The sequence below is a fragment of the Cucurbita moschata genome, unplaced genomic scaffold (assembly GCF_002738365.1).
Source record: "Cucurbita moschata cultivar Rifu unplaced genomic scaffold, Cmos_1.0 Cmo_Scf00020, whole genome shotgun sequence".
NCBI lineage: Eukaryota > Viridiplantae > Streptophyta > Magnoliopsida > Cucurbitales > Cucurbitaceae > Cucurbita > Cucurbita moschata.
Genome location: NW_019268536.1, coordinates 4,063,956 through 4,077,296, shown reverse-complemented (window position 1 = coordinate 4,077,296; position 13,341 = coordinate 4,063,956). Strand labels below are relative to the sequence as shown.

Here is a 13,341-nt window from a genome sequence, read left to right as displayed (position 1 = left end):
TCAAAACTGCCGTGTATATTCTGAACAGATCGTCAACAAAAGGAGTTGCAGATGACACACTGTATCAAGCTTGGTTTGATAAGATACCAAAGGTTCATCACTTTAAAATCTTCGGGTGTCTTGCTCATGCCAAGAATACATATTCACACTTTCCTAAACTTGCTGATAGGAGTGTGAAGAAAATTATGATGGGATATGAAGATGGAAAAAAGCTTACAGACTATTGGATCCACAAAAGAACAGAATTATGGTGAGCAGGGATGTGCTGTTCGAAGAGGAGAAAAAGTCGTGTTAGGAAGAAATCTCAAACGGTGATGATGAACAAAGAGGAACTTTCACCGTTCAAATTTCAAAAAAAACAGATTAGAACAAGGGAGCGGAATATTGAATAAATCGAAGTTGATCCAGATGAAAGACAAAGGGAAAATTTGTCCTCAGCTTTATCAATGCCAAACAATACCTCAAATGCATCATCGTCACACTCATCGACGCAAGAAAAAGTTCAGGTCTCTAGAAGATATTTACAGAGAACTAAACGAAGCAGAGAAGGAAGCAGTGGACCTTTGTTTTCTTTCTATAAAGGAGCCAACCTCATATGAGGAAGCTGCTAAGAATGAAAACTGGAGGAATGCCATAAAGTCTGAAATTCTCTCAATTTAAAAGAACTGAAAGTGGGAACTCACAAATTTGCCGAAGAATAATAAAGCAATCGGCATCAAATGGATTTTCAAGTTAAAGAAAAATCCAAATGAAGAAATCATGAAACATAAGGCGAGACTCATGGCAAAGGGATATGCACAAAAGTTTGGTGTAGATTACAGTGAAGTATTCGCACTAGTGGCTAGGTTAGAAATAGTGAGCTTAATTCTTGCCTATGCAGCCATTAAGAACTGGGAAGTACATCACATGGATGTAAAGACAGCTTTTCTGAATGGCGAGTTAGAAGAGAAGGTGTATGTCGTTCAACCAGAAGGGTTTGTTGACAAGGAAAATCCAAACATGGTGTTAAAACTACATAAAGCCTTGTATAGATTAAAACAAGCTCTGAGGGCCTGGAATTTTAAACTTGATCAATGCTTGCAGTCACATGGTTTTGTTAGATGTCCACAGAAATATTCTCTCTACAAGAAAATTAATGGAGTTGAAGCAATGATAATCGGCACATATGTGGATGACTTAATCATAGCCGGCTCAAACAAACAAGTTATAGCTCAGTTCAAGGAAGAGATGCACCAGAAATTTGAGATGAGCGATCTTGGACTTTTGAGCTATTACTTGAGTATTGAGGTACGACAAAGCAGTGAATCAATCACTTTATGTCAGGCCGGATATGCAAGACAAATCCTAGAGAAGCTAGGAATGGGGGAGTGCAATCCTTGTTCGATTCCCATGGAACCAAGAATGAAAATGAGCAAACATGGGAATGGAGAACCTGTGGTTGACAAAACACTTTACAGAAGTGTTATTGGAAGCTTACGCTATCTGGTTAATACCCGGCCCGACATAGCCTACTCTGTTGGTGTGTTGAGTAGATACATGGAGGCACCAACAACTTCACATCTCATAGCAGTAAAACAAATATTGAGGTATGTGAAAGGTACTCTAAGTTTTGGCTGTATTTATAAGAAATTATCGAATGTGGGGCTGGTAGGATTTAGCGACAGTGACATGGCTGGGGATATTGATGATAGGAAGAGTACAATTGGAGTGTTGTACTATTTGGGGGTAAATCCAATAACCTGGGTATCACAGAAGCAGAGGGTGGTGGCTTTGTCATCATGCGAGGCTGAATACATAGCCGCAACTGCTGGAACGTGTCAAGGAGTATGGTTGGGTAGGATTTTGAGCAACATCAATCAACTGCAAATAAAACCCAAGCTTAATGTTGACAACAAGTCAGCTATTGCGTTGGTGAAAAATTCTGTTTACCATGATTGAAGTAAGCACATTGATACCAGGTTCCACTTTAATCGCCAATGTGTACAAACTGAAGCTATTGAATTGGAATATGTGAACACAGATGAACAGTTGGCGGATATTCTGACAAAGCCGTTAGCAAGACAACGGTTCCTGGAGTTAAGAGAGAAGATTGGCTTGAAGAAAGTCGACTCAACATAGTTAAACAAGTTTAGATGAGTGATTGTTAGTTATTAACTGGTTTTTTTTTGTTAAAAAAATAGTGGTTAATATTTATTTTTGTTGCTTATTTCTCCATGAAAAAGGCTGGAGATATTGGAAGTAGTGGAACTCATTTTTAGGGAGAGGAATAGTAGAATGAGTGGTGGAGTGTTTTTTAGGGAGAGGAACAGTCGAATGAGTGATGAAGTATTTGCTAATTTGTAGCAGAAATGGGTAAACTTTTTATTATATAAAGAAAATGGTGCAAGTTCTAATGACACCACGAGAGAAGAAAATTAATTTGTGTGTCTTTGTTTCTTCTCCCCTTATGGTATTTTTTTTCTTTCAACCCTCTCATTGGTTTGAGAGGGATTCTGTTTACTGGTTGGACCACAAACCAATTGTTCATTAGAGGATCAGTGGAACATAATGAACAAGAAGTAACTTCAAAGGTAAAACGGTAATTGACCCAACTCTAGTTACGAACAACTTGTGAAGGATCGACTTACTAATCATGGTTATACCAAATGGACAGAAATATATCTATAGTGAGGGGAGTGCAACTACTAGGCTATAGTAGAGTGTCCTAGTAGTTAACGAATGTTGGTTAATGAGTTTAGCCGGTTAATCTCGGATCATTGGAGCCGTGATCTATAGGTCCATTAGGTCCCCCTGCTAGCTCATATCGGACTAAACCATAGAACAGTGTGATGAGTGAGTTCGAAGTGTTCGAATTCAAATTAGGGAATATGCGATATATTTAACCGCATTTTTGTTTTATTTACGAATTAAACAAAAAGAGATAATCGGAGATATTTAATTAAGATTTAAATATTTTAATGAATATGTGTCGAATTGATTGAGATTGACATTTGAATTAATGTTAAATATTAATTAAATGATTTAATTAATCCTTTAATATTACTTTCATTTGAAATTAATTATTTAAATTAATTGTTGAATTAAAATGGAGAAAGTCATGTTGACTTCACTCGATGGAAAAATCCATGTTTGAGTTCAAGTAAATTTGGTTTAACCAAACTTGCATGCTTGCCAAATAAACTTTACAAATTTGAGTAGAATTTTGAGTGTCAAAATGGGGTTAACTCAAACTTGCATGCTTGCCACATAATCCCACCCATTTGAGTGGAATTTTGAGTGTTAAAATTTGGTAATTTCAAATTTGTATGAATATGCAAATATGACTATAAATAGAGTGATCAAAGACATGGAAAGTCTTCTTAGAAAAACGTTGAGAAAAACCCTCACAAACTCTCTCTTCACATATACTAAATCCCTTCCAAGTTTAGTTACTTACGGAATTCCACAATCCTGTTCTAAGGCTGGAGAATAGCAGGGAAGACATTAGTGGTGGTTCGAAACCGGTTCGTGAGGAAAAAGAAATTTGAACTACAAAAGGTTAGTACTCAAACTCCTTGAGTTTTAATGCTTATGAACATGGTAGCTAATTTAGTATAATTGATTGACGATCTAAATTGCTTGTGCATGTGTTATAACAATACCATCAAATCCTAGCTCGCAAAGTGAAAGCCTTACGCAACAGGGATATTGCCTCCATCAAGGTACTATAGCGAAACCATGATGCTAAGGAAGCCACGTGGGAGTGGAAGGATGAGATACGAGAAAAACACCTCAAATTAATACAGGAGCGTGAAGAAACAACAAATATATATAATAAAAATAAAAATAAAAACCAGCGCGGTCCCGGCGACTGGTGAGAATTCAGGCGAGAACCAGAATTCTTGCAAAGGACACAGACACATGCCTCGCGACCCCCACGGATCACCAAACACTCCCACAAACCTCAGCTACGCTCCTACAGTACCTATAAGGGAGAAACACGGAGAGAAAGAATGAAGGAGAGAGAGAGAGAACTTGAAACTTTTCGGTGAAGTCGATCTCACAAACCCGACGTTAAAACAATCGATTCAAGGCATGAAAAGAACCACTGACGATCCCACATACACGAGAGGTAAGCTTTATATGCTTAACAATGTCGTGCATCATCGAAATTCAGATTTAAGTTTCGAATTTTGGGAGTCTCATGGATTTGTCGTTGTAGGTATTTTCAAGTCGCAAGACTTCGTGGAAGAGAAGAATAGAAACTGACAGAGAGGTAAAGAAAGAAAAAATACGAGAAACGACGTAAAAAACAACGTACAGAGGAGAGAGAAACTTAACCAGAAAATCGGGCAAAGAAGACGAACCCGTCAGATCTGGATCCGAGTCGAACCCACCTACACCAAACGAACGCCTGAAACCACCAATCCATATCTGTCAGCCCTCGTCAAACCCGCGACGCCTACAACTTGAGTTTCATTCCAGCCCAGCTACCCATTTGGCCCAGCAATCTTCAGCAACTCGGCCCATTAACCATGTCGGCCCAATTCACCTGCACCAGCCCAATAGTTGTTCCAGCCCTGCATGCCTGCTTCATCTAACCCGAACCAGCACCTCGACCTGAGAGATAAGCGTGACGTGTTCCTTTCCCTCGGTGACATGTGTCACGCCTGCAGACAGACACTGCACTGCTGTATTTCACAATTATAATTGTGATACTAATGAATAGGAAACGATCCCCGACGTACATTTGGAGTAGCTTCGAGGAACGGAAGCTTAGCAAACTTGAAATTAAGAAAACGCCGATTAAGGCCGAATAAGTAAGTGACCTTACTATATGATAGGTTAGACGATTGTTTGATGTATGACAACAAGTGCTAGTGGTACAGACACGTGTCATTTATGTTTATGTTTATGTTTATGATGCCTCATTGATGAATTATGATGTATGATGACGTGTATGAGCTATATGATAATGTTTCATGATGTTACGATGATGATGATATGTTTATGATGATGTTGCATGATGATGACGACGATGCATGTTAACATGACAACATAATATGATGTTACTTCCTTAATATGACGTTATTTTTCATATTAAGTTGAATTAACGACCCAAAATTTTCTACTTAATTTAAGGTCGCTACTGTATATATATTCTAAACATTGAATGCGGAAGATTCATTTAAATTCCATAAAACATATCCTTTATCTTAAATACAGCCTTAGACTTAGTTTCGAAAACATCTTTAAAACGATACATCAAAAGACTAAATAAAATAAATAAGCGTTTAAGTTAAAAACATCCTATTCTAGCCTAAGTATAAGAAAATAAATACCACTATCCTATGCATGTGTCATGGTCTCAAGTTGCGATGCCGTTGTCAGCCATACAAAAATGTCTTGCCTTCACTTGAGAAATGTAGTAGCACATGACTTGAGTATTTAAAGAAATACTCACTAAGTGACCCCACTATTGGGGTTAAATGCAAGAACATGCAAATGCAATGACGGGACCTATCCTTTCAATCTATTTTCTTACGGTGTTGTCCTAACGGGTAATTTGGACGTGTACCATATACTTTACACACAGCCCATACATGCGAGTATGGGCTCACCAATCAGTTCGCACACCGCTGGGCCACTTTTCTTGTCGGGCGAGCATACTCTGGAAGCTCCTTAGGCCGGACACCCGTTAGAACTAGTAACCGTCACGGCAGCGTTATGCAAAACATAACGATCGTTGTCCTGCCATTGGATGTATGCGTCCGTAACCTCGTGATGGAATAGGAGTATCCCCCCAAATGCATGAGCACACATAATGCATGAGGTCCCCAATATTTTTACTTTTATCATTAATGAATATACCCCGCTATCATCTTTCATGCTTAACATATCCTTTCTCTTTTTTAGTCTATGTATCATACATAATCCTAACGGGGCTACATTTCATTTCATTTATCATGGTATCATGTCATTCATAACATGTTGTATACATACAATTTAGAAAACATAACATAACGCTTCATGCTTTTAACATGTCATTTCATAACATGCAATTCATACAACAATTACCTCAATGGTCACACAAAACAATCTAAACATAACAAATCACGTCACAATATATCGTATCATAAACATGTCATATCGTAAACACTTCGTAGTCATATCGTTCCCTAACTTATCATAGCCTTAACGTTCTTATACCTATCACAGTCATATCGTCACGTGAACATACCTTAGTCATATCATCACAGGAATGTATCCTAACGCTATCGTTCTATCAATCTATCACAAACCTATCCCTTTTTACCCATATCCTAACCATATTTTTTCATTAATCTCTCCTATCCATAGCAGTCCGATATGTAACCTAACCTTAACGTTTTATGAATGTATCTTACTCCTATTATTACATTTCGTTTTGTGCATCCTTCTCGTATCCTATCTCAAACATATCCTTCAACACATCGTACCACAATTATTATCATACAATTCACATATTATAACATAACATAAATATAATATAAGCATACCGATTCATAGATAATTCACACATATCAGTATATATCACACGTGCAGAACCACATGCACGTGTCAACATCAAATATAACCATGCCGATAGTAAGGTCACTTACTTGGTTAACTTAAGTTGTTATCACGAATATATCCTTAATAAAAGTTTGATTCTGTCCTTTGAAATCAAAGTCAACCTACGTGAGCACATGACATCAGTTTCAAGTTTGAACTCTATAAAATTATTTCTATAATTTACCTTGGTCAATTGTTAAAAGTCTGAAATGTTATATATCTATAATTATATTTTTATTACAAATCTTATTTTCCATGATTACTTTATGGTATGAAATGTATATCTATAATTATATTTTTATTACATATCTTATTTTCCATGATTACTTTATTGTATAAAAAAAGTAGATAGAGTTATCTGTATTTACTTTTCTCTCTATATTTAGTTTATTGTTTTAATGTCTCAATTTTCCTTTTTTATCTGTATTTACTCGGTTGCCTTTCAATTTTGTTTTATGTATTCTAAATTTTGAGTGAACCCCTGTTTCCAAATCTTTACTATCCGTGTTTCCTTTTGTTCACAAATTTTATTGGTCATTCTATTTTTAATCTATTCATTTAGCTACTAATATAAATTTAATCTAATATTACTAATCCTGTGATTTATTAGAATTCATAAATTTAATCTAATATTACTATTTATTAGAATTCATAAATTTAATCTAATATTACTAATCTAACGTGATTTACTATGTATAAATGATTGACATTTAGTTTCTACCTCAAAGCTAAACCACTGTAATAATTTGATGAATATCTAACCATAATTGGCTGTGATTTATAAAAAAAGAAATAGGATAAAAGAAAATGAAGATTTAATATATACCTTGATTAGATCTATCTTCCCATAAAATCTACTTGAATCTCAACTGGGTAAAGGTCATTCTCATTTGTTCCTAAGTAAATCTGACCATTGTTGTTTTTTTTTCTTTTTCTTTACTTCCTGTCCAGTTGAGGAGAGATAATTGTGTGAATGGATGTGAGGTGAGGGGAGAGAAGGGGGAAAGTTATTTATTTTATTTATTTATTTATTATTATTTTTATTTGTTTATTTATTTATTTATTTCATTATTTATGATTTTATTTATTTATTTATTATTATTATTATTATTCGCTGTTATAGTTGAGAAGCATGTTGTGAATGTCATACTGCACTATGACGATTATTTCTAGGACAGAACCCTAGTTAATGATTAACGATGATGAAAACATGAAGATTAATGCACATATATTATTGATAGTAATATAAGAATGGAATTAAAGTTTTGTTATAAAGATGTTTTTAAGACGAGAAAATCATAGGGACCTCATACATTTCTGTGTATACATAAGCATTGGGATACTTCCTCTATTACGATGATGAGTATGGACTCATACACTACGATGATGATAATGATCATGTCATGCATGACACTTAGGGGTTTGCTGACCTTTAGATGTCACTACGACAACTAGCTCGACTATGATAGGTCCAAAGGGGTGCAAACCGCCTGGGGATTTACGCAAGCATGTGTGGGTCGTGTGTAGGGAAGTATTGCATATCTAATTTAGTTCGGACTAGAAGCCACCCCTAGGATATTTTAATGATACGTCCCTAAAGCATCATTGCGTGTATTTGCATTTTTACGGCTCCTATAGTGGGGCTTACTGAATATTTTTCGAAATACTCAAGCCGTGTGCTATGTCACTTTTCAGATAAAGGCAAGGCACCCCTGTATAGCTAACGATGACATTGCAATCAGAGTCCATGGCATGTACATAGACTAGTAGCATATTTAAATTCCTAGACTTATGTTAGAATAGGATGTTATGAATTTCACATTTTTTGAATTGTTTATCATTTTCGTTTTTAATTTTGTTTTTGAATTATGTTTTCGAACACGTAAGACCTAACAGTGTTTTTAAGGATGATATCATGTTTATCTTGAAATTATTATTTTAAAGATGATGTTTTAAGAGTTAAATTCGGGTGTGAGCTTACCTTGATGATGATTCCCATCCCTACCTCATTAGGAGAATGCGACTTTATATGGCCTAGTGATAAAATAATAGTCAGATTGCATAGGCACGCTCGTGTGGGCTTGAGGCTCATCATGCGAGCCCACTCGCACACATGCCATCACTAATGACCTTTTTGTTTTGAGTAATTAGAATTAGTTAACTTATCTTTCCAACATTATAATTAATTACTTATTGATTATTAATTATTTATAAGTAATTAATTATTTTTTTAACTAATTTTGATGGTCTCCTTCATTAATAATATATCATAATTTTAAACTTAATTAATTGATCCAAATTTAATTTATAATGGATCAAAATTAATTAATTATTTTATTTTAATAATTATTTTTATATACGTGATATAAATTCTTTTTTGAATTTGGTTGCCTATTTTATTAATAGTTTACCATAATTGTATAAGATTTACAAGATCATTTTATTTATAATAACTTACTCTACCATGCATGTTATGTAATTTTAAAAATATAACATGCACTTTTATTACTGTATTAATTATTTATCGTCTATATCATTTTATTTAATTCATTTATTTCCTGGACCCATGGGATAAGGACAGACAGTGATCGCTAGCCCCATCCTTCCGATTGTGTAGGCGCGCTCGTGTCACTCGTACGCCGCCAGGAGCAGCCCATCAGAGCTCGCGCAAGCAGGCCGACCATTCAAGGGTCCGATTCACGCGACAGCTCTTGCACACATGCCCCCAATCCGCGTGCCAGCCCGTACGTCCACGCCTCCGCTTGACGAAGCACATTCTCCACCTACCACTTCTCATTCATGCCCTCCTGTGCTAGCCAATGGATTAGCAATTACCCTCTTAATTGACTAGTTCAGTTTCAAAAAAAAACATTTCCCGAAGAATTTGAAAAACATTTTCTGAAGAATGATCGATGGAATTGACTGTATGGAAGTAGTGATCACTTGCATAACACTCGACGGCAGACAACATGTTCTTCACGTAGAAGTCCAAACTTTTGGACGAACGTCAGATTCAGCAAACAGAAGAGTAGGTTAGATTTCTCATTCTCCCTTCTTTCTCTCAAAAATGGAATCATTTGCGATCGAGAATAAAGATTTGCTCCTTCACTCAACCACATCGGCTTCTAAACTCTCCAAAAGGCGTCATCCGACTAAAGATACCAATAGTCACCAAAATTATATGGGGTACTGAACGGTAAGCAATGATGTTCTTAAGATCGCCGGCCACCACCTCGAATGGTGTGAGCCACATGCGGGGAGATCCACACGTACGAATTTTAGGGGGATTCGGTTGAAAGGCCGGCCAGCACCCACCTGACTAAAGAGACTGGCGACCGAAGTACTACCAATGATGGATCTTAGAAGACGACCTGAGGCTAACCCATGCCTCCTTTTTTTTTGCCAATGAAGGATTATTCATGCCCACGCATAGCCTAAGCCCATACCGAAAACAATCCATCTATCAATAAGCGCACCACCAAACAGCTACCAGCCCAGTTTAGGCCAGCTATACCCACATCACACGTCCCAATTGCTCCAGCCCAAATAGATGGAAGCTCCTATAATTACTATTCAATGTAATTTTCAGCCGAATAATGCCTTTAGTAGGAATATTAGGTCTTTATATAAATTCAAGGGGTCCTCTTGTTTTCACACGCCAAAGTTAATGAAATTGAGTTCTCCATTCGCAAGGGTTACATTTTTTTAGGCATTCGAGCTTGGGTTGAATTTTTCGAGGCATTCAAGCTTGGCCGATCACTAAACATGGGGAGTATTTCAATCTTGAAACAAGAACTAGACACTTGTATCTATAGGTCATCGACCCAAGGTAATTTTCACCCTAGATTGATCCCAAGTTGATGTGAAGGTGTTAGTATTTGTGTCGGGCAGACTCCAAGGCAAGTTCATTAGACACCGGTTCAACAATATTTTCCCCCACCCTATAAAAGTCATGGTAAATGGCAAGGAATTACATGCTTTGCATTTCGAAAAACGCATGAAACTTCTTAAAGTTTTGTCCTACTTCTCAGACAGATAAATTGCAGTTAAAAAAAAGGAGATTTCAGTATTCAAATCTACTTTGGCTTGAACCAAAAATTGTAAATCATATTAGAATGGCTAATGAATCATCGAGATGAAACTACTTAAATCTCTAGGACAACCAAGTATTTTATTACTTGGCAAACAAATTTCTAACTGTAAATAGCAGTTTGATCCGACATGCATTCCATTATGGTAGTAAATACAAGAACAACAGTATGTATAGTGAGTTTAGCAAAGGACTAATATTCTTATTGATGCTCAAATTCAAAAGCTTCACTTCAGTTTCAATCACTCACTTTCCAGCAACTTGAAAAGCTCTTAGAAAAACCTCAGGGGGTTGAGCGCCGTTCAGTTTGTGCTTCCCATTGATCTGCCATAACATTCTGTTCAGAAAAACAAAATAAAAAATGCCTGACTTTACATCAGTTGGATAAAGTTAATTGTTTTTCACTTACTACATAAAAGGGAACTCCAGAGATTTTTCCCGAGTACTTCTCAAGCTCTTCCTTGACCTACAGTGAACCATATGTAGACATATTTAGGTCTAGGAAACCGAATACAGCATATAGGACCCTGTATTGATACCTCCTTTACTCCTTTATCATCCGACTCGAGAAACTCTGCTGCTCCTTCGACCCTCGCCTTTCCAGCACATTCCAAAAGAAAGTCCCTACAGCGATTTGACAATGTGATCAGCTCTATTACGCCGTTAATACTGTAAGAAATTTCTCACCACATACCTGTCTCCAATGTATTTTCCCTGAGTGAAGTATCCAAGGCACAACTCCTCCACAAGATCATGCTGTTTGTCTAAACCTTGTTGACCTGCCAAATATATAAGCCTGTGGCTGTCTAGGGTATTTCCCCTGAAAATACAACGTTCGTGTTAGCAAAAATCATACCTCCTCAAATCCGTTATTATATGCTTCACACTTACGTTAGCCCAGACATGTCGTAATCCAGTCCAAGACCCCTAAACACCTGAAAAATTCCACAATTTCATAGTAACTTAGTATTCAAGGGTGAAAATTTGATTAGAAGAGAGCATCAACCAGAATGCTTTCAGAATTGTTCATTAGGATAACCTCAACCATCCGAGCTTCCATCTGTTCAGATTGGATTCCAAACTTACTCCTGTAAAATTCCTTCTTAACAACACCTTCTTTGGGAGCAGAAGGATTGAGCTGGAATGGATGCCATTTCAACTGCAAATTTATGTTAAAACAATTAATAATGTTAAGACAGCATATAAATAATGAGGGAATTAAAGTTCTCATCATGAATAGCATTGGTTCTGGTTCTACTCTATGAACTAAAACGGTTGAAAATTAGAGTAATTAATGCACGTCAAAACTAGGGTCATTGCATCGCTCATGAATTTTACTCATACTAGTAGGAGAGCGATATGAGTTTCTACCAAATATATTTAGATATATATTGAAAATATTAAATCACCTTAGCTCAATAGCTCAAGCTTCAACATTTTACGATGACTTAACATGAGATCAGAATTGAAGAAATTTGAGTTCAGATCATTGCAACATTATGTCACCCCATTTCACACTAACATTTCGCGCGTTAAGGCTCGTCCTAATATCTAAACTAGATACATCGCACAAAAGGAAACTTAACATTTTCATGATATTTCCAAACAATATACAACTACAACAGAGGGCAGTTCTCATTCTTTATATATAAGAATACACATTTTCTCTATACCACAAAGGGAAAGAGTACACTAGAAGAGGAAGATCTTTTATTCATGGCTTCCATCCCTCATATGATAGTACACCTTTTTTTAAATGATTGCTACAATGAATATATCTCAATTCTACAAAAATTTGATGCATAAGACAACAAAAGATTAGATAAGAGAACCTCAAAATGATATTGATCCTGGGAAGCAGAGATAGCTTTGTCAAGATTTTTTTTGCCAACAAAGCACCAGGGGCAAACGGTGTCGGAGCTTATATCGATTTGAATAAGCTTTTTATCCATGCTCCTACTCCCAACTGACTCGGCCATGTTCCTGATATATTTGCACTTTCCCTGAAAACACAACCAGTCAATCAGGTTCAAACGCGACGACCACGCTGATTGTCGCCCTTCTCAAGCATTACGTACATTGAAGATTGGAAACACTCTACGATTATCACCAGAAACATTATGCTAAACCTATCATCAAAAGGTCAAACCAAAATTCCTAATGAAATTAATAGGTTCTCGATGTTTGCAATTCAGCCCAATTGAAATTACAAGACATTCAAGGGTTTTCCTAGATTCGAACAGTCGAAATCAAAGCATTGGTGCCTCTAAATTTCAGAATTTGTTCGAGGTTTGTTTTATTGCTTTCGTAATCTTCATCTAGAATTGTTGAAATACGGAAAATGAATTGGTATGTTGAATCACAAGAAGGAAGTATGACAGAATAAAAAAAGTGAGGGGGGTTTGGGGGAAAGAAAAAGGGAATTTACCTGGAAAAATTGAGGGGATTCAATTGGGAGTCCCTTGGGAGAAACGAACTGCAGTGGCAGTTGAATACGGAGCATGGCGATATTTTTAGCTTCTCCATTTTCGAAGTCTACCTACTACCTAACACCTATGACTTCAACAGGTGCCCAAATAGAAAAATAAAAAATTAAGAACTTTCTTATCTAAAAAATAATTATTAATATATTATTAATACACTCAAAATATCTTAAAAAAAAAAAAAAAAAAAAAAAA

General features: G+C 36.3%; 1 protein-coding gene across 1 annotated transcript; it reads right to left on the bottom strand.

Moving 5' to 3' along the window:
* Window positions 1-10,718: 10,718 nt before the first annotated feature.
* On the bottom strand, window positions 10,719-13,203 carry LOC111457403 (uncharacterized protein YwbO). The gene is made up of 8 exons (XM_023099579.1): window positions 13,092-13,203; window positions 12,496-12,666; window positions 11,703-11,822; window positions 11,555-11,598; window positions 11,358-11,483; window positions 11,203-11,287; window positions 11,073-11,129; window positions 10,719-10,987 (listed from the first exon to the last, which is right to left on the bottom strand). The coding sequence occupies exons 1-8, from the start codon at window positions 13,164-13,166 to the stop codon at window positions 10,910-10,912; spliced, it is 756 nt and encodes a 251-aa protein (XP_022955347.1). The 5' UTR covers window positions 13,167-13,203; the 3' UTR covers window positions 10,719-10,909.
* Window positions 13,204-13,341: the final 138 nt, after the last annotated feature.

Bases quoted from the DNA above. Each gene is read 5' to 3' on its own strand.
- LOC111457403 (XM_023099579.1), bottom strand. From the start codon at position 13,166: ATGCTCCGTATTCAACTGCCACTGCAGTTCGTTTCTCCCAAGGGACTC. The intron at 12,667-13,091 runs GTAAATTCCCTT...TTGTGTTTTCAG, and splicing joins AATCCCCTCAATTTTTCCAG to GGAAAGTGCAAATATATCAG. The intron at 11,823-12,495 runs GTTCTCTTATCT...ATAAATTTGCAG, and splicing joins AGGATCAATATCATTTTGAG to TTGAAATGGCATCCATTCCA.